Source organism: Balaenoptera physalus (assembly GCF_965194825.1).
Source record: "Balaenoptera physalus genome assembly, chromosome: 11".
Classification (NCBI taxonomy): Eukaryota; Metazoa; Chordata; class Mammalia; order Artiodactyla; family Balaenopteridae; genus Balaenoptera; species Balaenoptera physalus.
This window is the reverse complement of record NC_138896.1, coordinates 73,359,372-73,385,357: the sequence shown is the minus strand read 5'-3', so window position 1 is coordinate 73,385,357 and position 25,986 is coordinate 73,359,372. Positions and strand designations below refer to the sequence as shown.

The following is a 25,986-nucleotide window of genomic DNA, read 5'->3' as shown; positions in this document are numbered from 1 at the left end:
GGCATGTTGTATTTTGCAAATGCCTTTTCTGCATCTATTGAGATAGTCATTGGATTCTATCATTCATTCTGTTAATATGATGTATCACATTTATTGATTTGCATATGTTAAACCATCCTTGCATCCCAGGGATAGATCCCACTTGATCATGGTGAATGATTTTAATGTGCTGTTGAATTTGGTTTGCCAGGATTTTGTTGAGGACTCTGCATCTATGTTCATCAGAGATAATGGCCTATAATTCTTTTCATGTAGTATTCTTGTCTAGCTTTGATATCAGGGTAATACTGGCCTTATAAAATGAGTCTGGGAGTGTTCCCTCCTCTTCAACTTTTTTGGAAGAGTTTGAGAAGGACTGGTATTATTTCTTTAAATGTCAAATAGACAGCAATACAATAAAATTTGATGTTGAAAGTGGGGTACTGAAGACATCCAATATTATTGTATTGCTGTCTATTTCTCCCTTCAGTTCTGTTAATACTTGCTGTCTTTAGGTGCTCTGATGTTGAGTGACATATATTTACAACTGTTTTTTGCTCTTGATGAATTGACCCCTTTATCACTACATAATCACCTTCTTTGTTTGTCCTTATAGTTTTTGACTTAAAATCTATTTTGTCTGATATAAGAAAAGCTGTCATTGACATCTTTTGGCTTCCATTTGCATGGAATATCTTTTTCTATTCCTCCGCTTTGAGCCTATGTTTACCCTTAAAGGTGTAGTGAGTTCCTTATAGGCAGAATATAGGGGGTCTTGTTTTTTATCCACCAGCCACCCTATGTCATTTGAATGGAGAATTTACTCCATATACATTTAAAGTAATTATTGACAGGTAATGACTTACTAAAGCCATCTTACTAATCTTTTTCTGGCTCTTCTGTTGTTCCTTTGTTACTTTCTTCCTCTCTTGTTGACTTCCTTTGTGATTTGATGGATTTCTCTGGTGGTATGCTTTGATTCTTTTATCTTTATCGCCTGTGTTTCTACTATAGGTGTTTGCTTTGTGGTTACACTGAGGCTTACACGAAACATCTTAAAGTTACAACAGTCTGTTTTAGGCTGATAACTACTTAACATCAATTGCATATAAAAACTCTACACTTTCACTCCCCCCACTACATTTTGTTTTTGACATCACAATTTACATTTTATACTGTGCATCCATTACAAATTATTGTAGCCATCATCATTTTGAACACTTTTGTCTTTTCACATTTATACTAGAGTTAAGTGTTTCACACACCATTACAGTATTAGAGTATTCTGAACTTGACTATATACTTACCTTTACCAGTGTTTTATACATTCATATGCTTTCATGTTATTAACTAGCATCCTTTGATTTCAGCTTGAAGAACACCCTTTAGCATTGTTTGTAAGGCCGATCTAGTAGATCTAATGGTTATGAAGCCCCACAACTTTTGTTTTTCTAGGAAAGTCTTTATCTCTCCCTCACATCTGAAAGACAACTTTGCCAGGTAAAGTATTCCTGGTATTTTTTCCTTCAGCACTATGAATATATCACCCCTTCTCTCCTGGGTTGTTAGGCTTCTGCTGTGAAACCGCTGATAGCCTTATGGCTAAAAATACATAGTTTAAATGAATGCTGATTTAATTAAATGCAGGGTTTTTTGCATCTATTATATTTATCTAATGTACTAAATCTACTGGGTGCACACAACCCAACCTCTGCCATTCTGCCACTCTCCTGATAATCTGAATCTCAAGAGGAGCAACATAAACATGGAAAACAGTGTAAAACTTCAGGAGTAGCATCCTGAAGAGACTGTCCTCTAAGTCTTGCTATCCAGATTCACAGAGCTACTCCAGCTGCTATCCTTTCTGAAAACTAGTACCTTAGCTTTTCATTTAGAGCCTATCTGTTTTACATACTTAATGAAACTGCTCTCAATGTCTGCTAGCCATAGATAAGACAAACCTTGGGGCTATAAAAGATTCCAAGCTGCTGCTGTCCTGCGGTGCTCTCTGAACAGAGAATTCCCATCTTGTAACTGAGTGACATGATCTAGACACATGAGTCTCCTCTCTGCTACCCCTCTCCCCAAAGAGTTCAAGTACCCTTTCCCCCTTCTGGTTGTGGCCCTGCACTGCTGTCTCTGAAAGGTCTCCTGCTGTGACAGATTTCCTTTGCAACTTGTCAGAGCTCTGCCTAAATAAAGCTCATTATGTGCTACTACTATCTCATGGTCATGTCTTTTATCAGCCCTAAAATCCTCTAGTTTACTACAAATGTATAAGTTTTTCAGTGAAACTTTATAAAAAGTAGCAACGATACCTGAATCATTTTAAGAATGAGAAAACCCAGATATCAAGAAACACTTTAAAAGATAACTGAAAATATGAAAATTTTTAAAGTTCCCATAATAACATTCCCACAGATGGATTATTCAAGCAATTTCACTCCCTGTCAACCAAATAAAACAAGAAGTACTTCAGTACAAATGGCACACGTTTTTCAAGAAGCAGATGATATACCCTATGAAGCACTGAGAGCACAGTTATGCTCCCAAGTATGGCAGGATGCAATGAAGAAGGTACATGATAGAAACACAATGCATGTTCTCTGATTGAGAGGCCCTCAACTCCTGGTTGATATTTGCTAAGGTAGAGCCCCAAGTCCCAGTCCTGCTGATCTACCCAAGCACTGGGAAGATATCCAGGAGAAATTTGACCATCTTAATGCACAACACCACCCATGTAGTATTGCTATCTAAGATGCTTAAGCTGAATCTAACCATGAGGAAACAGACAAATACAAATTGAGGGACATTTTGCAAAACAACTGGCCTGGGCACTTCAACAAAGTCAATGCCATGAAAAGAAAAAAGAAAACCGAGGCTGGAGAACTGTTCTAAATTAAAAGAGATTATGACATGACAATGATAAAATATAATATTTAATTCTTGACTGGATCCTGGACCACACCCCACCCGACCCCCAAAAAACCAACCAAACGAAAACAGCTATAAAGGGCATTCATGGGACAATTAGGGAGACATCTGAATATGGACTATATATTTTATAGTACTATTATATCAATGTTACATTTCCTGAGTGTAATAATTATACTGTGATTATGTTAGAGAATGTACTTTTTCTTAAGATGTATATACTAAAATATTGAGCAGTTCCTGGGTTCTGGTATCCCCAACCTATTATCTTTTGTATTCCCAGACATTAGAGTGTAGAATGCTTTAATGCAGTGATTATTCTGGGTTGTATCAGTATTTCCTCCTTTTTTTCTTTCACTCTTCAAATATGTGTCTAAAATTCCCTATATTAAATTCTATTTCACAAAGTGACTCATAAGTTTCTCTTTTCCTGACTAAACCCTAACTTACCAGAAGGATACTCTGATGCTAACTCAACCTCTGGTCAAAAACATAATTTCCAGTACCAAAAGTTACATAGTTAGTACCTTAAATTTTATATTTTAAAATGATGAATTTTAAAATACAAAAATCACAATCTAATAATAATACATATTACTTTTAAAAATAAGACATGACAGTAAAGAATGTTTAAAAATCACCCAAAATCTGAACATGCAAAAACAACAAATGTTAACATTTTGATATATTTACATCTTGTCTCTCCTCTATTCAGAGATTGCTTTTGTTTCACAAATTTGTGACCAAACTACATACCCATTTTCTACACTGTCCTTTTATCCTTAGGTATGCCTTTACAGTTTTTTCAATTTCTATTTGCGGAAAGAAAAGATTTTAAAAGTCTCCCTCACTTTCACATACAGAAACAAAATGACAGATTTATCACTAACTCCTATCCTCTCATCAAGGACTCTTCTTAAAATAGTACATCATTTTTAAAAAACATGCTGCATGCATAATTGTTTTATAAAATTTGTAACAAATTACCTTTCCAGTATACAGGAAAAGAGGTTAAAGTTGTCAGTATTTTAAGATAAAATTATGTCCTCAGAATTATACATGATAAAGCAGGTATATTTTTTGCAGGAAAACATGCCAATAGCATATTTTATACTATGAACCAAAAAGAAAAAAGCCTTCCTCTGCAACCAATAAAAATTATAAATAAATTTAGTAAAGCCAGCTACTCACCCCCTATTACTGACAATTGCTTTTTTCAAATGAATGTAATTTGCAGGAAAGATCCCCTGTAAAAGAGAAAAGATTTCCCATTAGAAAAAGTAATTTGTGATTAACATCTCATATAGACTAAAACAGCAGCCAGATTTCAGCATGGAACTACTCTATCAACAACACAGTAGATCTTTTAATGTAGCAACCACTTTTCAAATTAATTAAGAATACAAAGTTGCACAAACTATATTCAACAGGAATTTCACTGTCATTTGCAGTCAGAGTCTATCCTCAGGGAAAAAACAACTGTGATGTTAAGCAACCACCAAAAAACAATTTTTTTTAAGTTTTAGAAATATTCCATCAAATCACTCTTAGGATATAGACTTAACGTACAGAGCTTGACATGTATCTACAAAACGACATCATCATCTAACCAACAATTTACAGATTATCCAGCTCTGAGCTAGAGAAAGAATTCTCACATTCTGGGTAACATTTGTATTCACAAGAATAAATCAATTTGGGAGCTTCTATAAATATTTCTTCTTTTACTCTTTCCAAATGGTTTCCACTTTGGTATCTGCCATAATTTGATTTCAATTCCTAAGGGATAAAAAATGTATTCTGTTTTAGAAAACAAATAAGTTTTCCAAACAATGTTTCACTCTTTTTCCTGATGTATAAAACTCCCTTCAAATAAAACACAGATGGTCTATTTTTTAAATACTTTTTGGCCCACACCACTATCAGTAATAAACTCAATCTACACCACACAAACCCATCAGCAGCTGGACTGCAGTAATGCATTTTACAGTTTTTAGTGTACAGATCTTTCACCTCCTTGGTTAAATTTATTCCTAAGTATTTGATTATTCTGATGCTACTGTGAATGGGATTGTTTCCTTTATTTCTTTTTCAGATGTTTCATTGATAGTGCATAAAAACACAACTAAATTCTCTGTGTTAATTTTATATCCTGCAATTTTACTGAATTTATTGATTAGTTCTGTTTCTTGGGGGAATCTTTAGGATTTTCTATATATCATATCATATGCAAACAAATAAAATTTTACTTCTTTACTCATTTTGATGCCTTTTATTTCCTTTTCTTACCTGACTGCTCTAGCTAGGACTTCCAGTACTATGTTGAATAGGCGTGGTGAGAGTGGGCACCCTTGTCTTGTTCCTCATCGTAGAGGAAAAGTTTTCAACTTTCACCACTGAGTATGACATTAGCTGTGGGCTTATCACATATGGCCTTTATTAGGTTGAGGTGTGTTCCTTCTAAACCCAATTTGTTGACAGTTTTATTCATGTAAGGATGTTGTATTTTGTCAAAATTTTTTTGCATATATTGAGATGATATGATTTTTATCTTTCATTCTATTGATGCAGTATATCACACTCACTGATTTGTGAATGTTGAACCATCCTTGCATCCCTTGCATTAATCCCACTTAATCATGGTGTATGACCCTTTTCATATGCTATTAAATTTGGACTGCTAATATTTTATTGAGAGTTTTTGCATCTATATTCATCAGAAGTAATGACCTGTATTTTTCTTTTCCTACAGTGTCCTTATGTGGCTTTGGTATCAGAGTAACGCTAGCCTCATGAAATGAATCTGAAAGTGTTCCCTCCTCTTCAATTTTTGGAATAGTTTGAGAAGGACTGGTGTTAATTCTTCTTTAAAGTTTAGTAGAATTCACCAGTGAAGTCATCTGGCCCTGAACTTTTCTTCGTTGGGAGGTTTTTTATTACTGATTCAATCTCCTTACTGATTATTGGACTATTCAGATGTTCTATTTCCTTGTAGTTCATTCTGGATAGGTTGTAAGTTTCTAGGAATTTATCCATTTCTTCTAGGTGGTCCAATTTGTTAGCATATGATTGTCATAGTAGTCTCTTATAATCCTCTGTGTTTCTGTGGTATCATTTTCAATGTCTCCTCTTTCATTTCTCATTTTGAGCCTTTTTTTTTCCTCAGTCAATTTTGTCTATCTTTTAAAAGAACCAGCTCTTAGTTACATTGATCTTTTCTCTTGTTTTTTGGTCTCTTTTTCATTTCTTTTCACCCTGATCTTTGTTATTTCCTTGATTTTGCTAAATTTGGGCATAGTTTCTTCTTTTTTCCAGTTTCTTCAGATGTAAAGTAAGGTTGTTTATTTAACATTTTTTTTTTTTTTCTTACTGTAGGCATTTATCACTATAAACTTCCCTCTTCAAACTACTTTTGCAGTATCCCACAGGTTTTGGCATACTGTGTTTCTGTTTTCACTTGTGTCGAGATTTCTTTTTAATCTCTTCTCTGGTCCATTGGTTGTTCAGAATGTGTTAATTTTCATATATTTGTGAATTTTCCAGTTTTCTTGCTGTTACTGATTTCTAGTTTCATACCACTGTGGTGAGAAAAGATACATGGTATGATTTCAATCTTCTGAAATTTGCTAAAGCCTTGTTATATGACCTATTCTGAAGAATGTTCCATTTACAATTGAGAAGAACATGTACTCTGCTGCTGATGGATGGAATATTCTATATATGTCTGTTAGTTATATTTGGTCTAAAATACAGTTCAAGTCCAACATTTCCTTGTTGATTTTCTGTCTGGATGATCTACCCAGTGCTGAAAATGGGGTGCTGAAGGCCCCTATTATTATTGTACTGTTATCTACTTCTCCCTTCAAATCTATTAGTATTTGCTTAATATATTTAGGGGCTCCATTTTGGGTGAACATATATTTATGACTGTTATACCTTCTTGGTAAATTGACCCCTTTGTCATTATGTAATGACTTTCTTTGTCTCTAGTTAATTTTTGACTTAAAGTCTATTTATCTGATATAAGTATAGCTCCCTGAGCTCTCTATTAGTTTCCCCTTGCATGAAATATCTTTTTCCATACGTTAACTTTCAACCTACATGTGTCCTTAAAGCTGAAGTAAGTCTCTTGTAGGCAGCATGTAGTTGGATCTTGTTTTTTTTAATACATCAAGCCACTCTAGGCCTTTTGATTGGAGAATTCAATCCATTTACATTTAGAGTAATTATTGATAGGTAAAGACTTACTAATGCCATCTTAATTGTTTCTGGCTGTTTTATAGTTCCCTTATTCCTTTCTTGCTGCCTTCCTTTGTGAATTGATGATTCTTCCACAGTGGTATGCTTTGATTCCCATAACTTTATCTTTTGTGAATCTACTGTAGATTTTTGCTTTGTGGTTACCATGGACATTAAGGCCACCAGAAATGTATTTTATATATTGACTCATAATAAACTATAACCTATGCCAACAGAGAAATCTAATATGTGAAAATATGGGATTGAAAATAGGATAAAACACACGACCACATATAACCAAACCTGAATGATGACAACTGGTTATCTGTAAGGGAAGAATTAATAGTAAAAAGTTTAAAACACACAGAATTAGCATATACTTCTAAGAAGATGGAAGAAGACATATTTTTCACTATTCCTCCTGCTAAGTACAATGTAAAACTCTGGACATTATATATATAACATGCATATGGACACACAAAATACACATAAAAATATACATCATATGTCATATATATAACGTGTGTCATATATATATATATATATAGACATAAAAGTATTTTTAAAAACTGGAAGACTCTGAAAGGTGAAGAGAAGAAGGCAAACCAACTGGGTTGAGATGCAAGAAATAGCACAGTGGTGAACTCCCTAGATATTCTTTTGCATTATGTATCCACTACTTGAAGCTAAAAAAGCTGGAGACCTGGAAACACCAAAAGGCACAAACAAAAAAACACCCCAAAAAACCCTGCTCTTTCTAGTTTAAGAACCAGGAAAGGATCCACCTATCAAAACAAAAAACTTTTCAATAACAACCGCTATATTGCTTCCAAATAACACCAAAAAAAAGGAATGGCCCAACTCCCACCCACACAAGCAAGGTCAATTGGAGGGACTGAACTTAGACCCTCAGCAGGCTGTAATGAGGCACCCAAACTGGTACAGTATCAGAGAAAACCAAGTTGGGAGCCAAGACCTTCTATGCCAGTAGGCAATAATAAGCCACCAGCACTCTGGCAGTGGAGACTACTTGGGGGCACCTGAACTTCCACCCCTAACAAGTATTAATGAGATTCCCTCCATCACCCGGCTGTGCTGGTATAAGAAGAGGCCAAGGGGAGAACTGACACTTTCACCATCACTCAGAAATAACAAGACCACCACCCTCCTCCTGGTGTCATTGAAGGCCACATGGGGAGCAGTAAGGAAGTACTACAATGCCTTCCAACCAGTGAATAATCAGTGGAACACTAGTTGGAAGCTGGAATTCCCACACAAGGAAAAACAAGGAGGCTTCACCCTTTGGTGTCAACAGAGGCTGAGTGGGAAACATGGGATTCAAACCCTCTTGGCAGTAATGAGGTAAAACCCCTCTTCCCTCTGCAGAAGCACTGTCACAAAAAGCCAGGTAAAATTGAAGGTTTAAATAAAATGCAGAGTCTTATAATACCCAAAGGTCCAGGCTTCAGTTGAAAATCACTCATCATACCAAGAACCAGGAATCAAAGGGCATCAAAGGGACATGGATCCTACTAACTACTTCATGGACTCCATCAGGAAGCCTGTCCATGAGCCAATGGAGATGTCTCACACCTGCAGATCTTCCCAACTGGCCCATAAGAATCCCCAGTGCTCTGCACACTCCATCACACTCCCTAACTCTGTGGCCAGTTCCCTGGGCACACCACCAAGGGTGGCAATGAGTGCAAGCCTTTGTACATGGCTACTAAGCACATGCAGAAAGCCATTCAATTCTGCAGAATTGGGAGAAAGCACATAAACTTAAGCATGCAGCACCACCCTAGGTGAAGCAAACAAGAGACTGGCAGCAACCAGCCTAACTTTGCAGGATTGAGAAAAAGCATACAATCTTAGAAATTCCACCCCAAAAAAGAGAACAAGAAGTGTGGAGTAGGTGCATACATAGCAAAGGTCTGAGAAAGCCTCAGAATAACCAGCAGGGCTGACAGAAGATACTTCTCTACCAAAGAGAGTCAGTAAAAATGGAGGAGGTGACTGCTTCTTCAAACGGAAAGACAGAAATGCAAGACTTCAAGGAACATGAAAAATAAAGGAAACATGATACCATAAAAAGGGGACACAACAATTTTCCAGTAACCAACTTCAAAGAAATGAATCTGTGATGTGTCCAATAAAAAAGTCAAAATAGTTGTTTTAAGAAAGCTCAACAAACTACAAGAAAACACAGAAAGATCATTCAATGAAATCAAGGAAACAATACACAAATAAGAAGTTTAAAAGATGTACAGAAATCATAAAAAAGAACCAAACAGAAATTCTGGAACTGAAGATTACAATGAATTTAATGAAAACTGCAATAGAGAATGTCAACAGCAGACTTGATCAAAAAGAAGAAAAACTTAGTGAGATTGAACACAGGAACCTTGAGATCATCCAGTCAGAAGAGAACAAAAGAAAAAAATTTTAAACAGCAAAAAAAGTCCATACAAATTACAGAATACCATAAGGGGAAACAATCTATGTAGTATTGCAGTTCCAGAAAGACAAGGGAGGGAGAAAGGGTTAGAGGGCTTATTTAAAGAAGTAAGGGCTGAGAACTTCCCAAATCTTGGGAGATTTGGACATCCAAGTTCATGAAGTTAGGTCTCCAACAACATTCAACCCAAAAAGGTCAATTCCAAGACACATTATAATAAAACTGACTCAAATCCAAGACAAAGAGAATTTCAAAAGCAGCAAGAGAAAAACAAGTTTGTAACTTATCAGGTAAACCCAATAAGGCTATCAGTAGTACTCAGCAGATATGCCAGGCAAGGAAACAGTGGAATAATACATTCAAAGTACTGAAAGAAAAAAATTGCCAACTGAGAATACTGGCAAAGATGTCTTTCAAAATTGGAGAAATGACTTTCCAAGACAAACAAAAACTGAAAGAGTTCATCACCACTAAACCTGCCTTATAAGAAATGATGAAAGAAATTCTTCATCTGAAATGAAAGGACATAAATAGTAACATCAAAGCATGTGAAAATACAAAACACAGTGATAAAGATAAATATATAGTTAAATTCAGAATACTCTAATACTGTAATATGGCAACATATTAATCAATTAACTCGGGGGCTTCCCTGGTGGCGCAGTGGTTAAGGATCTCCCTGCCAATGCAGGGGACATGGGTTAGAGCCCTGGTCTGGGAAGATCCCACATGCTGCGGAGCAACTAAGCCCATGCGCCACAACTACTGAGCCTGCACTCTAGAGCCTGCAAGCCACAACTACTGACGCCCATGTGCCTAGAGCCTGTGCTCCACAACAAGAGAAGCCACCACAGTGAGAAGCCTGCACACCACAACAAAGAGTAGCCCCCGCTCACTGCAACCAGAGAAAAGCCTGTGTGCAGCAACGAAGACCCAATGCAGCCAAAAATAAAATAAAATTAAATTAATCAATTTACTATAAAGGTTAAAAGACAAAAGTTAATTTAAAATAACTATACCTACAACAATTTGTCAATAGATATATAAGAAGATGTAGATTGTGACATAAATATAAAATGTGGAAAAGAGGAATAAAAGGGAAGAGTTTTTATATGAGTTTGACGTTAAGATGTTATCAGTGTAATAAAACAGACTGTTGTAAGACATCTTATGTAAACTTCACGGCAACCACAAAGAAAAATCTGCAGTAATACACAAAAGGATGGCATTAGTAAATGAATTAAATTCACCAATCAAAAGGCATACAGTCACTGAATGGATTTAAAAATATAACCCACCTACACGCTGCCTACAAGAAATTCAACTCACCATTAAGAATAAACATAGGTTCAAAATGAAGAAATAGAAAATGATATTCCATGCAAATGTAAATCAAAAGAGAGCAGGGGTAGCTATACCTATATCAGACAAAATAGACTTCAAGTCAAAAACCAGACAGCATAAAGAATGATTATATAATGACCAAGGGGTTAATTCATCATGAGAATATAAAAAATTGTAAATACATATGCACCAAACAACAGAGCACCTAAATATATTAAATACTAACAGAGCTGAAGGGAGAACTAGACAACAATATAAAAACAGTAAGGGGTTTCAATACACACTTTCAACAATGGATGGACCTTAAAAACAGGAAATCAGTAAGAAATCATCAGACTTAAATTATACTTTAAACCAAATGATCAGAAATACACAGAACATTCTATTCAACAGCAGCATTCTTCTCCTGCACACATGGAATATTCTCCAGGAGAGATAACATGTTAGGTCACAAAGCAAGCTCAAGTCTTAACAAACTCAAAAAACTGAAATTATATCTTTTCTAACAACAATAATATGAAACTAGAAATAAATAACAGGAAGAAAACTGGAATATAAACAAATATGTAGAAATGAAACCACACCATCCTGAAAAACCAATGTATCAAAGCAGGAATCAAAAGAGAAATCAGCCTGTGTCCTCTAAGATGGGCGGACAGCACTTCCCTCAGGGTCCATGCATGAGGAGGGCAACAGACATGTCTACGGCAGGCGTAGCAGTAACTCTTAGCATGTGGCCTGTCTCTGGTTGGGTTGTAAATCCAGAAGGCAGGACCAAGACTGTATTCCTCACAGTCACATTGGGACAAAGCAGAAACTAATTGTTTGCATCTGAAACCATCTTACCGAGCAGCCCCCAGGCAGGTTTACCTTAACATCGTTCTTCCTGCTGCCGGTCCTGCTCAGGGCTCCAGAGAGGTAGGTCCCAGGGCTTCCACCGATCACCCACTCCTGGGAGTTTTTCGTAAACCCCACTTACTGCTTTTAAAACTGTGTGACCAGTTCAACCATGTAGGAAACAATCCTGAAGTCCACCACCACGTAACCACTGTTGATGCTGTGATACTGTATTTTTCTAAAATGCACGTGTGTGTTTGTGTGTGTTTTTTAAAACAGGTGTCCAACTGTATGTATGGTTTCTATCCAGCTCTTTTCACTTAACATGTGAATTTCTGTATCATTAAATTATTTTTGAGAATGTGAAAAAAAAGAGAAATCAAAAAATAACTTTACACAAAAGTGGAAACACAACATATGAAAATTTATAGGATGCATAAAAAGCATTTCTAAGATGAAAGTTTACAGTGATAAATGCCTACATTAAGAAAAAAAGAAAAACCTCAAAAAACAACCTAACTTTATATCTCAAGGAAATTTAAAAAAGAACAAATTGAGCCCAAAGCTAGCAAAAAAGATCAGAGGAGAATAAATGATAATAAACATAAAATAAACTTAAAAAAACAGAAAAGATCAAAGAAATTAAGACCTAGCTTTTTGAAAAAATAAACAAAATTGAAAAACCTTTAACTAGACAAAGAAAAAAGAGAAAAGAATCAAATAAATAAAATTGAAAATGAAAGAGGAGACACTACAACTGATACAACAAAAATACAAAGGATTGTAAGAGACTACTATGAACAATCATACATCCACAAACTGGATGGCCTAGAAGAAACGGATAAATTCCTAGAAACATACACCCTACCAAGACTGAATCATAAAGACAGAGAAAATCTGAACAAATCAATTACAAATAAGGAGAGTGAATCAGTAATTTAAAACCTCTCAACAAAGAAAAGTCCAGTACCAGATGGTTTTACTGGTGAGTTCTACAAAGATTTAAAGAAGAATTAATACCAATTCTTCTCAGAGTCATCCAAAAAAACTTAATAAAAGGGAACAATTCCAACTCATTTTACAAAGCCAGCATTACCTTGATATCAAAACCAGACAAGGACACCACAAGAAAAGAAAATTACAGGTCAATATTCTGATGAACATAGATGCAAAAAAATTCTCAACAAAATATAAGCAAATCAATTTCAACGTCACATTCAAAGAATCATACACTGTTATTAAGTTGGATTTATCAGTCAAATGCAATGATAGTTCCACATATGCAAATCAATAAGTAGGATACACCATATTAACAAAATGAAGGATAAAATCATATGATCATCTCAATAAATGAGGAAAAAGCATTTGACAAACTCAACACTTCCCTGATTATTAGTGATGTTGTGCCTGTTGGCCATCTGCATTTCCTCTTTGGAAAAACGTCTATTCAGTTCTTCTGCCAATTTTTTAATCGGATTTGTTTTTTAATGTTGAGTTGTATGAGCTATTTATATATGTTAGATATTAACCCCTTATCAGTCATATCACTTGCAAATATCTTCTCCCATTCAGTAAGATATCTTTTCATTTTGTTGATGGTTTCCTTTGCTGTGCAAAAGCTTTGAAGTTTAATTAGGTCCCATTTGTTTATTTTTGCTTTTGTTTCCTTTGTTTTAGGAGACAGATCCAAAAAAATATTGCTGCAATGTATGTCAAAGAGTGTTCTGCCTATGTTTTCCTCTAGGAGTTTTAATAGTATCCAGTCTTACATTTAATCCATTTTGAGTTTATTTTTGTATACGATGTTAGAGAACGTTCTAATTTCATTTTTTACTTGGAGCTGTCCAGTTTTCTCTGCACCAATTACTGAAGAGACTGTGTTTTCTCCATTGTATACTCTTGCCTTCTTTATCATAGATTAACTGACCATAAGTGTGTGGGTTTACTTCTGGGCTCTCTATTCTGTTCCACTGATCTATGTGTCTGTTTTTGTGACAGTACCGTATTATTTTGATTACTGCAGCTTTACAGTATAGCCTTAAGTCAGGGACCATGATCCCTCCAGCTCTAGTCTTCTTTTTTGAGATTGTTTTGGCTATTCAGGGTCTTCTGTGTTTCCATATAAAGTTTAAATTTATCTGTTCTAGTTCTGTAAAAAATGCCATTGGTATTTTGATAGGGATTGCACTCAATCTCTAGACTGCCTTGGGTAGTATAGTCATTTTAACAATATTAATTCTCCCAATCCAAGAACATGGTATATATCTTTCCATCTGTTTGTGTCGTCTTCAATTTCTTTCATCAGTGTCTTACAGTTTTCCGAGCATGGGTCTTTTACCTCCTTGGGTAGGTTTATTCCTAGGTGTTTTATTCTTTTTGAAGCAATGGTAAATGGGATTGTCTCCTTAATTTCTCTTTCTGATACTTCGTTGTTAGAGTATAGAAATGCAACACATTTCTGTATATTAATTTTGTATCCTGCAACTTTACAAAGTTCATTGACGAGCTCTAGTAGTTTTCTGGTGGCATCTTTAGGATTTTCTATGCATAGTATCATGTCATTGGCAAATAGGGACAGTTTCACTTCTGCCTTTCCAATTTGGACTCCTTTTTCTTTTTCTTCTCTGACTGCCGTGGCTAGGACTTCCAAAACTACGTTGAATAAAAGTCGTGAGAATGGACATCTTTGTCTTGTTCCTGATCTTAGAGAAAATGCTTTCAGCTTTCCACCATTAAGGATGAAGTTAGCTGTGGGTCTGTCATATATGGCCTTTATTATGTTGAGGTATATTCACTCTATGCCCACTTTATGGAGAGCTTCTATCATAAACGATGTTGAACTTTATCAAAAGCTTTTTCTGCCTCTACTGAGATGATCATATGGTTTTTATTCTTCAATTTGTTAATGTGGTGCATCACACTGATTGACTTGCAGATACTGAAAAATCCCTGCATCCCTGGGATAAATCCCACTTGATCATGGTGTATATCCTCTTAATGTATTGTTGGAGTCAGTTTGCTAATATTTTGTTGAGGATTTTTGCATCAATGTTCATCAGTGACACTGGCCTGTAATTTTCCTATTTTATGATATCTTTGTCTGGTTTTGATATCAGGGTGATGCTGGCCTCATAGAATGAGTTTGGAAGTGTTCCTTCCTCTGCAATTTTTTGGAGTATCAGAAGGATGGGTGTTAACTCTTCTCTAAATGTTTGGTAGAATTCACCTGCGAAGCTATCTGGTCCTGGACTTTTGTTTGTTGGGAGTTTTTAAATAACTGATTCAGTTTCATCACTGGTAATTGGTCTGTTCATTAGAAAAAATGAAATAGAAATTTTTCTTCCTGGTTCAGTCTTAGGAGATTGTATCTTTCTAAGAAGTTGTCCACTTCTAGGTTGTCCATTTTATTGGCATATAGTAGTTCATAGCAGTCTCTTATGATCCTTTGTATTTCTGTGGTGTCGGTTGTAACTTCTCCTTTTCCATTTCTGATTTCATCAATTTGGGCCCTTTCCCTTTTTTTCCTGAGAGTCTGGCTAAAGGTTCATTTATTTTATCTTTTCAAAGAACCAGCTTTTAGTTCACTGATGTTTTCTACTGTTTTTTTAGTCTCTATTTCATTTATTTCTGCTCTGATCTTTATGATTCCTTTCCTTCTAGTAACTCTGGGTTTTGTTTGTTCTTCTTCCTCTGGTTGCTTTAGGTGCAAGGTTAGGTTGTTTGAGATTTTTCTTATTTCCTAAGGTGAGCTTGTATCGCTATAAACTTCCTTCTTAGAACTGCTTTTGCTGCAGCCCATGGGTTCTGGATCATCCTGTTTCATTTTCATTTGTCTCTATGTATTTTTTTATTTCCTCTGATTTCTTCAGTGATCCACTGGCTGTTTAGTAGCATATTGTTTAACCTCCCTGCATTTGTGTTTTTCTGAAGTTTTTTCTTGTAGTTGATTTCTAGTCTCATAGCATTGCAGTTGGAGAAGATGCTCGATATGATTTCAATTTACTGAGGTTTGTTTTGTGGCCTAGCATGTGACTTATCCTGGAGAATGTTCCATGTGCACTTGAAAAGAATGTATATTCTGCTGCTTTCAGTCCAATCCTAATTCTTGACAAACAATTTCTGTAACCTTGTGGGTCTTGCCTTTATAAGCTTCTCCCATTTTGTAGTCCAGTGGAATACAATTCAAGTGCTGTCTTGGATTTATGCTTCCTGGGCTGCAGTCCTAACAAACCCCAAATAAACTTTTTTTTTTTTTTGGCCTCAACCAGGTCTCCATTCTTGGAATTCTTGGTTAATGATATCCTAGTTTTGATATGGTACTATAGTTTTCTAAGATGTTATCAATAAAGGAAACCAGGCAAAGGGTACACTGGATCTGTTTATATTCTTTATTATAAGTGCACATAAATATTTAATCATCTCAAAAATATAAAGTATAATGATGGAAGAAATTTTTGCATATTGGGGTATGGGGAAGCCATTCTGGCTTATACATGATTTGGCCTGAACTTTATGTCAACTAGAACAGCCTGGCTTACAGTCTGTCAAACATACACTGCATATCTGCTTTCACCATTAAAGAAAAGAATGCATTATCTAGAAGTAAAAAGAATGTCCACTTTGAAGATAGGGATAAATGCCTCCCTTCCTATGACACCAATGCTAGTACTGCTTCGAAGACAAGGTTTTCCTCCCAGATGCCAAGGTCATACTGACTCACTGTGTACGAGCTAATCTGTCTCTTTTGAAACCTTGAAGGAATGGAGCCCTGTCATGTTTGATGCAGTTCTTTGTTCTTACAAGATATAAAACTGTGCTGAAAACCATGCTTCTCCCGAGTGCTTTGGTGGAGGCTGCACTCCAGGCTGGTCCTCAGCTTGGCTCGAATAAAACTCTCTTCTATTCCTTATGATAGATTGCTTACTTATTATTTCTCAACAATAACAACAACAGGATCTGTCTCCGTCAAGAACAACTAGAAGTCTGAAATATATGCCAAATGTTTTTAGACACTGGACAACCAGCAGCACAGGAATGTGATCTTGGGAGAAGAGAAACAAATGAAATGGGTCATACAATTTTCCAACGCTTTTTGCCTGGAGGCCTTTATTGATCAGAGAGTGACAGCACAGAGTAAGGCACTGTCACTAAGATTAAAAGCCAAACACCAGTACGAGAAGGCTGAGAGAGCTGAATTTTGTGGGGCAGAAAACAGAAGGGAATCATGAAGAGAAAGAAGTACAGAATTCTTCAGAGAGACTCCATTGAGTATTTAGCTGAAAACTAAGCTGCAGTTACACAGAGTGAGACTCTATGTGGCCAAGGAAAGAGTAACTAATAATTGCCAGCTGTAAGCTGAACAATTCCTAGAGCATACCTAAGACTGGTACACATTAAAGTTCTAATCGACCACAATGGAAAGAGCTCAGTGAACACATGGTTCTTCAAATAAAGATCCAGTAACACTGCATGTTAAACGTAAGGTCAAACGGGGGCTTCCCTGGTGGCACAGTGGTTAAGAATCCGCCTGCTAATGCAGGGGACACGTATTCGAGCCCTGACCCGGGAAGATCCCACATGCTGCGGAGCAACTAAGCCCATGTGCCACAGCTACTGAGCCTGAGCTCTAGAGCCCACAAGCCACAACTACTGAGCCCACGTGCCACAACTACTGAAGCCTGCGTGCCTAGAGCCCGTGCTCCGCAACAAGAGAAGCCACGACAATGAGAAGCCTGCGTGCTGCAATGAAGAGTAGCCCCCCACTCACCGCAACTAGAGAAAGCCCGCGCACAGCAACAAAGAACCAACACAGCCAAAAATTAATTAATTAATTAACTTAAAAAAGTATATATGCTGATTATCCTTTTTAAAAAAAAAAAAAAAGGTCAAACAACCCTAGAGTAAAGGCTACTCTAGGCACGCTCTAACAAACCTTAAGGATCAAGCTGAATTACAAGTAAATTAACTGCTTGCAAAAATGAATTCAATTTTTTTAAAAAGAAGATGACAAAATTCAGCTCAAGAAATTCAACAATATAACTTCAAAATTCTAGAAAACAAAACAAAAAAATTTCCAGATATGTAAAAATTTAAACCATAACCAGGAGAAAAAGCAGTTAATAGCAAGAGACCAAAAATGATATATAATGGGAACTAGCAGAAGTTTACAGTGCTATTAAAATTTCTCCAAGATTTAAAAGAAAACATAAACATAAGGAAAGTGCTATCAATATACAAAATGGAACAAAATGGAAATAACAGAGCTGAAAAACAGAATACCTAAATGAAAACGTGCATTTGACGTGTTTAATGACAAACTAGATACATGAAAGAAAGAGAAGCACACTTTAACACCTAGTATTAAAACTATCCAAACAGACTTGGGGGAAAAGACCGAAAAATAAATTAAAATAGAAGTAGAAATCTTTGAGATAATATAAAACAGTGTAACATATGTGGAACTGGAGAACCAAAGAGAAGTAGCAATATTTCAGGAAATCATTTAAAAAATTTTCTAAATTAGATGAAAAACACAAACCCACAGATACAGGAAACTCCATGATACAAATTTGGATGAACACACACATACACACACAACACCAAAATATATCATAAGCAAATTGCCCAAAACAATGATAAAGATAAATCATAAAAGCATCCAGAAATAAAAACAAAACAAATATTTTAAAACACTACAGTACAAGAAACAAAGATAAGAATTAATAAAGACTTTTCATTAGAAATACTATAAAACCAGAAGACAATGAACTGACATATTTAAAGGGAATTGTATAAACCCACGCACATATGGTCACCTTATCTTTGATAAAGGAGGCAAGAATATACAGTGGAGAAAAGACAGCCTCTTCAATAAGTGGTGCTGGGAAAACTGGACAGCTACATGTAAAAGAATGATATTAGAACACTCCCTAACACCATACACAAAAATAAACTCAAAATGGATTACAGACCTAAATGTAAGGCCAGACACTATCAAACTCTTAGAGGAAAGCATAGGCAGAACACTCTGACATAAGATCCCTTTTGACCCACCTCCTAGAGAAATGGAAATAAAAACAAAAATAAACAAATGGGACCTAATGAAACTTAAAAGCTTTTGCACAGCAAAGGAAACCATAAACAAGACGAAAAGACAACCCTCAGAATGGGAGAAAATATTTGCAAATGAAGCAACTGACAAAGGATTAATCTCCAAAATTTACAAGCAGCTCATGCAGCTCAATATCAAAAACACAAACAACCCAATCCAAAAATGGGCAGAAGACCTAAATAGACATTTCTCCAAAGAAGATCTACAGATTGCCAACAAACACATGAAAGGATGCTCAACATCATTAATCATTAGAGAAATGCAGATCAAAACTACAATGAGATATCATCTCACACCGGTCAGAATGGCCATCATCCAAAAATATACAAACAATAAATGCTGGAGAGGGTGTGGAGGAAAGGGAACACTCTTGCACTGTTGGTGGGAATGTAAATTGATACAGCCACTATGGAGAACAGTATGGAGGTTCCTTAAGAAACTAAAAATAGAACTACCATATGACCCAGCAATCCCACTACTGGGCATATACCCTGAGAAAACCATAGTTCAAAAAGAGTTATGTACCAAAATGTTCATTGCAGCTCTATTTACAATAGCCAGGACATGGAAGCAACCTAAGTGCCCATCATCGGATGAATGGATAAAGAAGATGTGGCACATATATACAATGGAATATTACTCAGCCATAAAAAGAAATGAAACGGAGGTATTTGTAATGAGGTGGATGGACCTAGAGTCTGTCATACAGAGTGAAGTAAGTCAGAAAGAGAAAAACAAATACAGTATGCTAACACATATATATGGAATCTAAGGAAAAAAAAAAAAGGCCATGAAGAACCTAGTGGCAAGATGGGAATAAAGACACAGACCTACTGGAGAATGGACTTGAGGATATGGGAAGGGAGAGGGGTGAGATGTGACAGGGTGAGAGAGTGGCATGGACATATATACACTACCAAACGTAAAGCAGATAGCTGGTGGGAAGCAGCCGCACAGCACAGGGAGATCAGCTTGGTGCTCTGTGACCACCTGGAGGGGTGGGATAGAGAGGGTGGGAGGGAGGGAGATGCAGGGGGGAAGATATATGGGGACATATGTATATGTATAACTGATTCACTTTGTTATAAAGCAGAAACTGACACACCATTGTAAAGTAATTATACTCTAATAAAGATGTTAAAAATAAAATAAAATGAAAATAAATAAATAAATAAAGGGAATTGTATACCCAATGAAAATATTTTTGAAAAACAGAGGTGAGTAAATCCAAAGCAAATAAAATGAATAGAATAAAGAGAAGAAATCTGTGAAACACACCAAAAAAAACCTTTTAAGTCAGAAGTTAAGTTGAGAGGATCAAAACAACAAAAATCTAAATAGATTTGACCAAGAAATATAGAGGACATAACTCCCTAAAGTCTAGAATGAAAGAGGGATCATCACTAAATGTCTTACAGACATTAAAAAATAAATAGCATGAATATCTAGGACAATTCAAAAACATACTGAAATAGAAAAATCTCTTGCAAAATACAACTAATCAAAACTGAGAGAATGAGTTAGACAAAGATACTAAAGATAGACTATAAGCCCAGACCAAAAACAAAAAAAAATTTAATGACAAATTAGACTTCCTCAAAATTAAAATCTATTCTTCAGGACACAGCATTAAGAAAATGAAAAGGCAAACCACACAGTGAAAGAATATATTTACAAGGACTTGTATTCAGAATAGAGTATTCATATAACTCAATAAGAAAACAACCCAATAAAATATGGGTGAAAGATATGGACACTTCACAGAAAAAAAAGAGGTTAAAGGACAATAAACATTTGAAAAGGTGTTCAACCTCTTTAGTCATTAGAGAAATAAAAATTAAAAGCAAAGCAAGAGACCACTAGCTCATCCATTAGAATGTCTAAAATTAAAAAGACTGAAAATAAAAAGTGTTGCTGAAAAAGTGGACCAATTGAAAGTCCGATACTTAAATTTATACTTAAATTTTGGGAGGGTTCCCACCATTAACTGATAAGAAGTACTCACTGTGCCTCAACTATCTGTACAAACAACATGGTTTATGCTGCTGAACACCCGCTTTCCTTCCAGGAATGTGGAATTTTGTTACATGCTACACAGAGGTCGTGTACAGGACCAGTGCCTGATAAAAACTCTGGCTATGAGTCTCAAACAAGCTTGCCTGGTTGGCAACGTTTCACATGTGTTGTCACAATATTCCTGGGGGAATTAAGCTTCTCCTGTATGACTCCACTGAGAAAGGACTCTTAGAAGCTTGTGCCTGGTTTCCCCAGACTTTACCCCATGCACCCTTGCTATTTTGATTTGTATCCTTCCACTGTAATTATTCACAGCTTTGAGTACAATTACATAATGAGTCCTTTGGGTCCCCACAGCAAATCTTCAAGTCTAGGGGTCTTGAGGGCCTCCAAACACAACAACAAATAAGCATGACACAAAATATCACCTAGCCTTCACTTCCTTCAACTCCCACCATCTTCTCCCCCACTGACAACAACACAAACACTAATAATAAGATCCATTAATGGAGAACACTTAAAATGTGGCTATTAGGTAAATTCCAGATCACAAACCCACATTTCAGTATTGAATAACAATGATAAAATGTCAATTTTTTTTTAAGTTTTCAGTTAGGAGAGCTCCTACTGATGATAATTAGCACTTCCCTTCATTAAAAAAAAAAATCATTAGATTAGGTCTCATCATGACTTGGTGTATGACCAAGTCTGTATTAAAATGAACCACCACAGCTACAAAGTAAGTTGAGAGACTGAAATGATAGTGTACCACAAACTACACATATTTAAAGTGTAGAATTTGATGCTTTGGCATATACATACACCAGTGAAACCATGGCACAATTAAAATAATGACATTTGAATCACCCCCCAAAGTTTCCTCATATCTTTTTGTAATCTATCCCTCTCTTCAGGGATAGATTGGCAGGCAACCATGTAACTGGTTTAAGGCATTACAAATTATTAGCATTTTCCAGAATTTTACCTAAATCAAATTTAAAATGTTCATCAGTCCTCCACTCACAAAATCACCACTACAGCCTTATTTATATTCCCAAGAATCTACATCTACTTCCTTCCTTTCATGCATAACCTACTGTGGTAACTACTCTACCTTCTCTCTCTTTATCACTCAACCCACTAGACTCTGGCTTTCTGCCACTACCATCCTATGACTACATGGGATTCTCTAAAACATCACCAATGGCCTTCTGTCAAACACAATGGCCCCTACTCAGTACTCATTCTATTCTACTAGACTACTCCACAGTACTTGAAATCATTAATTACTCTGTTTTTTAAAAACTTTCTTTTCCTTAGCTATGACCTCCATTTCTCAAACTCCATGTGCTAATACCTCTTTTTCTGTCCTCCAAGATGCTGGCAGTCTTTAAAGTCTCATTTCCAGCCCTATGCTATCATAGCAGTTGTTGTTATAGCAACAGAAACAAATATTTACTGTACTGTTACCATATGCTAGGTGCTGTGTTAAGAGCTTCATATAAGCTCATTGATTTCTAACAATTCTACAAGATAAGTAATAATGTTACACTCATTTCAAATTACATACAAAATTAAGAGAGAACAGTATATTGAACCTCCACAAACCTACCACCCAGCTTCAACAATGATCAATGTTTTGCCAACCTTGATTAATTAATACCCATGTACATATTCTCACCCATTGCCATACTTTAGAGCAAATTTCAGAAATTACCCATAAGTACTTAAATATGTATCTTTAACAGGTGCTTACTATTTCTCCAATAAACTCTATTTCATGGTTATACTGTATGGCAAGAGTGAATCTGTGCCTCTGTTAAATGACAGATTCCCTGCTGCCAAAGAGACATAATCCAAATTCCTTAGGATTCCTTATAGTCTTTGGTATATAAGACTCTGTAAATATGGATCCAATGTACCTTTCCTGCCTTACCATCCATCACTTTCATCCAGGCACTATGCCCTAGCCAGTTTGGACTATTTACCATTCCCTGAACATGCCTTGCAATTTCACGCCTCTATACTTCTGTTTTTGCTGTGTAAAACATTCAATAATGTCCTGTTCCTATCTGGCAGAATTCTAGGTATCCAGTTGACAATTACTGTATAAGAACTGATCCTGAAACCACAAAATGAAAGTAAATATAAATTCTCTTGAATTTCATTCCTTTTCTCTTGGGCATATGCTTTATAAAATGCACAGAATTATCATCAAATCTCTGTTCTCCTTTTCCTTAATTTTATCTTATTCTCCTACTTTTTAATTCACAAAATTTAGTAGTACATATTACCTGCATATTATACTTCTCTTAAACTGTACAATTTTAATATATAGTCACAAAAATATATAACTGAAAGGGCATTTTATAGTAAAACTTTTTATACAAAGAAATGTTTTACCATTTACTAATTATTTCTGAATGCTATCTAGTTCAGACGCTATTTTATTTGGGCTATTTCAAGTTTTATTATTAGTATAAATTGTACATAACTAAAGACATAGTTTAATAAGTAAACTTTTTCATTTTTCTTCAGCCACTAATAGCTATGAAAAACCTATTGAAATTTCTAATTATTGTGATCATAATATTAAGATAAATAAAAGATATATAGGGATGCATTTTTTTATCATTCTATATGTGTAAAATCACTAAATGATTATCTTTTACAAACATGAAAGAATTTTCAACATAGTTCCATAAAATATCACTGCCACAGGGTGAAATTTAGTTAATACTGTCTTTCCATCTGTTAATTTTTTTAAGTTTAAGAATATAAATACTAGCTATCAAGAGGTATATACATACATGTCGCTAATAAATGCTACAGTAATCTAAGATTCTAGAATGGAGTTGGTATTACCAAAATACACAACCTCAAAAGTACTACATTAGCCCAAACTAAAAATATTAAAGGAGTCTGATCAGACAAAATGAGCTCTAACACTTCTTTTCTTTTTTCTTTTTTTTTTTTGGCTGTGCCGCTCGGCTTGTGGGATCTTAGTTACCCAACCAGGGTTTAAACCTGGGCCACTGCAGTGACAGCACCGAGTCCTAACCACTGGACCGCCAGAGAATTCCTTCTAACACTTTAGATTAGTGTCATCTGGTTCCCTCATTTTGATTAGTTTATCAAATCATTGCTAAGATTAATCACAAAATGGCCTCTCCCACAGGCTCTAAACACCTTTGTTTCAGGAAAAAGAATTTAGAAAATAGGTATGAGATTCTGAGCACTCTTCCTTAACTCTAAAATAGAACTCTGATTAACCTGCTGGAGAAGCCACATGGAAAGATAGAGACCTTGAGGTTACAACATGTAGCTATTTCGGTGATCCAGCTGAGGACAGCCTTCTAGCCATCCCTGCCAACATACCACACGTGTGAGTAAACCCTTTTGAACGTTCCAGCCAGCTGAGCCCCCAGATAACTGTAGCCACAAGTGGTGTCACCTATACAGAATGATGATTAGTTTTAGTCCACTATATTTTGGGGTGCTTTGCAGCACAGCAATAGATTATTGTAAGGGTATCATCATTCATGTCCCACTTAACAAGGTTTTCAAGCCACACACTGTGCATCAACTGATATTTTAAAGACAAAAATAAAATAATTTCAAAGACCACTGTCTCCACACTGATCCCCAAACCCTAGTATTCGAAGCAAGGTGGTGGGGTGGCTAAGATCACAAATATTAATAAAAATAAATAAATAGCATGTAATATCACAAATTACAGCTTTCCAATCATTTATAAGATTTCTCATTTATTCAAGTTCTAAATTTTTAACAATTTCAAATCAAGATAACAAACATAAAATACAAATAGAAATTATTTCCACATGAGCCTTCCTGAGATGGAAATAACGCCTGAAAGTGTGTCTTAAAACTAGAGACACAAGGTAAAAAATTACCTACAAGCAGTGGTTCTTAACTGGGGCAATGTTACCACCACCACCCCACCTACCTCCCACCCCCAAGGCCCAGGGCCTTTGGCAATGTCTGGAGACATTTTTCACTGCCACAACTTGAGAGGAGATGTTAGTGAGTGGAGGTCATATATGCTGCTAAATGTCTTATAATGTACAAGATAACAAAGAATTATCTGGCCCAAAATGTCAACAATGCCAAGGATAAGAAGCCCTAGCTATGAGGAATGAAAGTTTGAAGATACTGTCTTATGATCACTACCTTAAAAACTAACGAAACAAGTGATTCTACTGGTAAAATCGATGATTACAACTCTGAAAATTTTTATTTTTTAATAAAAATAATGTGATAATTTTGGAATTTTCTATATAAGAAAAAGCATAATACACTAAATATTAAGCCTACAGAAAATATATAAGAAAAACTGATAATATTATAGAAAAAGTAAAGCAGAAAGAAGTTTTTGCAAATGCATTACTGGAAAAAAATGTTGCTACATGTATTATAACTGCCAATTAAAATATATTTTGTTTGATCAAATTACTATTAATTGGTAATAGAATAAACACATAAATCTAGTCCATAAAATTAGCATTTGGCACTTAAAAGTCTTATTTAAATTCATATTTTAACAAGAACATTATGATCAACAGAGATGTATCTAACTGAACATTATTTTTAAAGTTTTTTCCATTTTAGAAATAAATTCATCTAACTAATCACATGACTACACAGGACTAGGCCTATGAAAAAGTCAATATACTTTTGTCAACTGTTTTAACGAAAAAATATTAAATGTCCTAAATAGGTTTTTTCAAAATAAGCTTTGCCTCTATTACCATACACACACTTTTCTGTCCTTTTTAAAAAGTCATTTTAATACTGCTGAGACAGAGTAGAGTCTGGTACAGTTCTATAAAGGGAAGAATGAATGTGGTCACTGTAAAAGATTCAAAGACCGACAAGTAAGAATTGTTTCTATATCAAACAAATATACTAGGCTGCTTTGTACATTAGAAAAGGTAACAGTAAACTTTTCATTACCTTTACATTTGGCTTCTTTGTTGAAACTCCTCTATACCAACCTAAAACAAAGCATACAAAAGATATTAAAATCATATTGTTGTCATTTTCTGTA

The 25,986-nt window shown here is 35.5% G+C and overlaps 1 protein-coding gene across 4 annotated transcripts in view; it reads right to left on the bottom strand.

The window, feature by feature from the left end:
- The window catches only part of DOCK3 (dedicator of cytokinesis 3), a 390,231-nt gene that overhangs the window by 289,275 nt on the left and 74,970 nt on the right, over window positions 1–25,986 (bottom strand). For all 4 annotated transcript variants that reach the window (XM_082414877.1, XM_082414876.1, XM_082414875.1 and 1 more), the window contains exons 3-4: window positions 25,893–25,933; window positions 4,105–4,160 (exon numbers count right to left, since the gene is read on the bottom strand). In XM_082414877.1, the coding sequence (XP_082271003.1) occupies window positions 4,105–4,160; window positions 25,893–25,933 (97 nt within the window). The remainder of the gene's footprint in view (window positions 1–4,104; window positions 4,161–25,892; window positions 25,934–25,986) is intronic.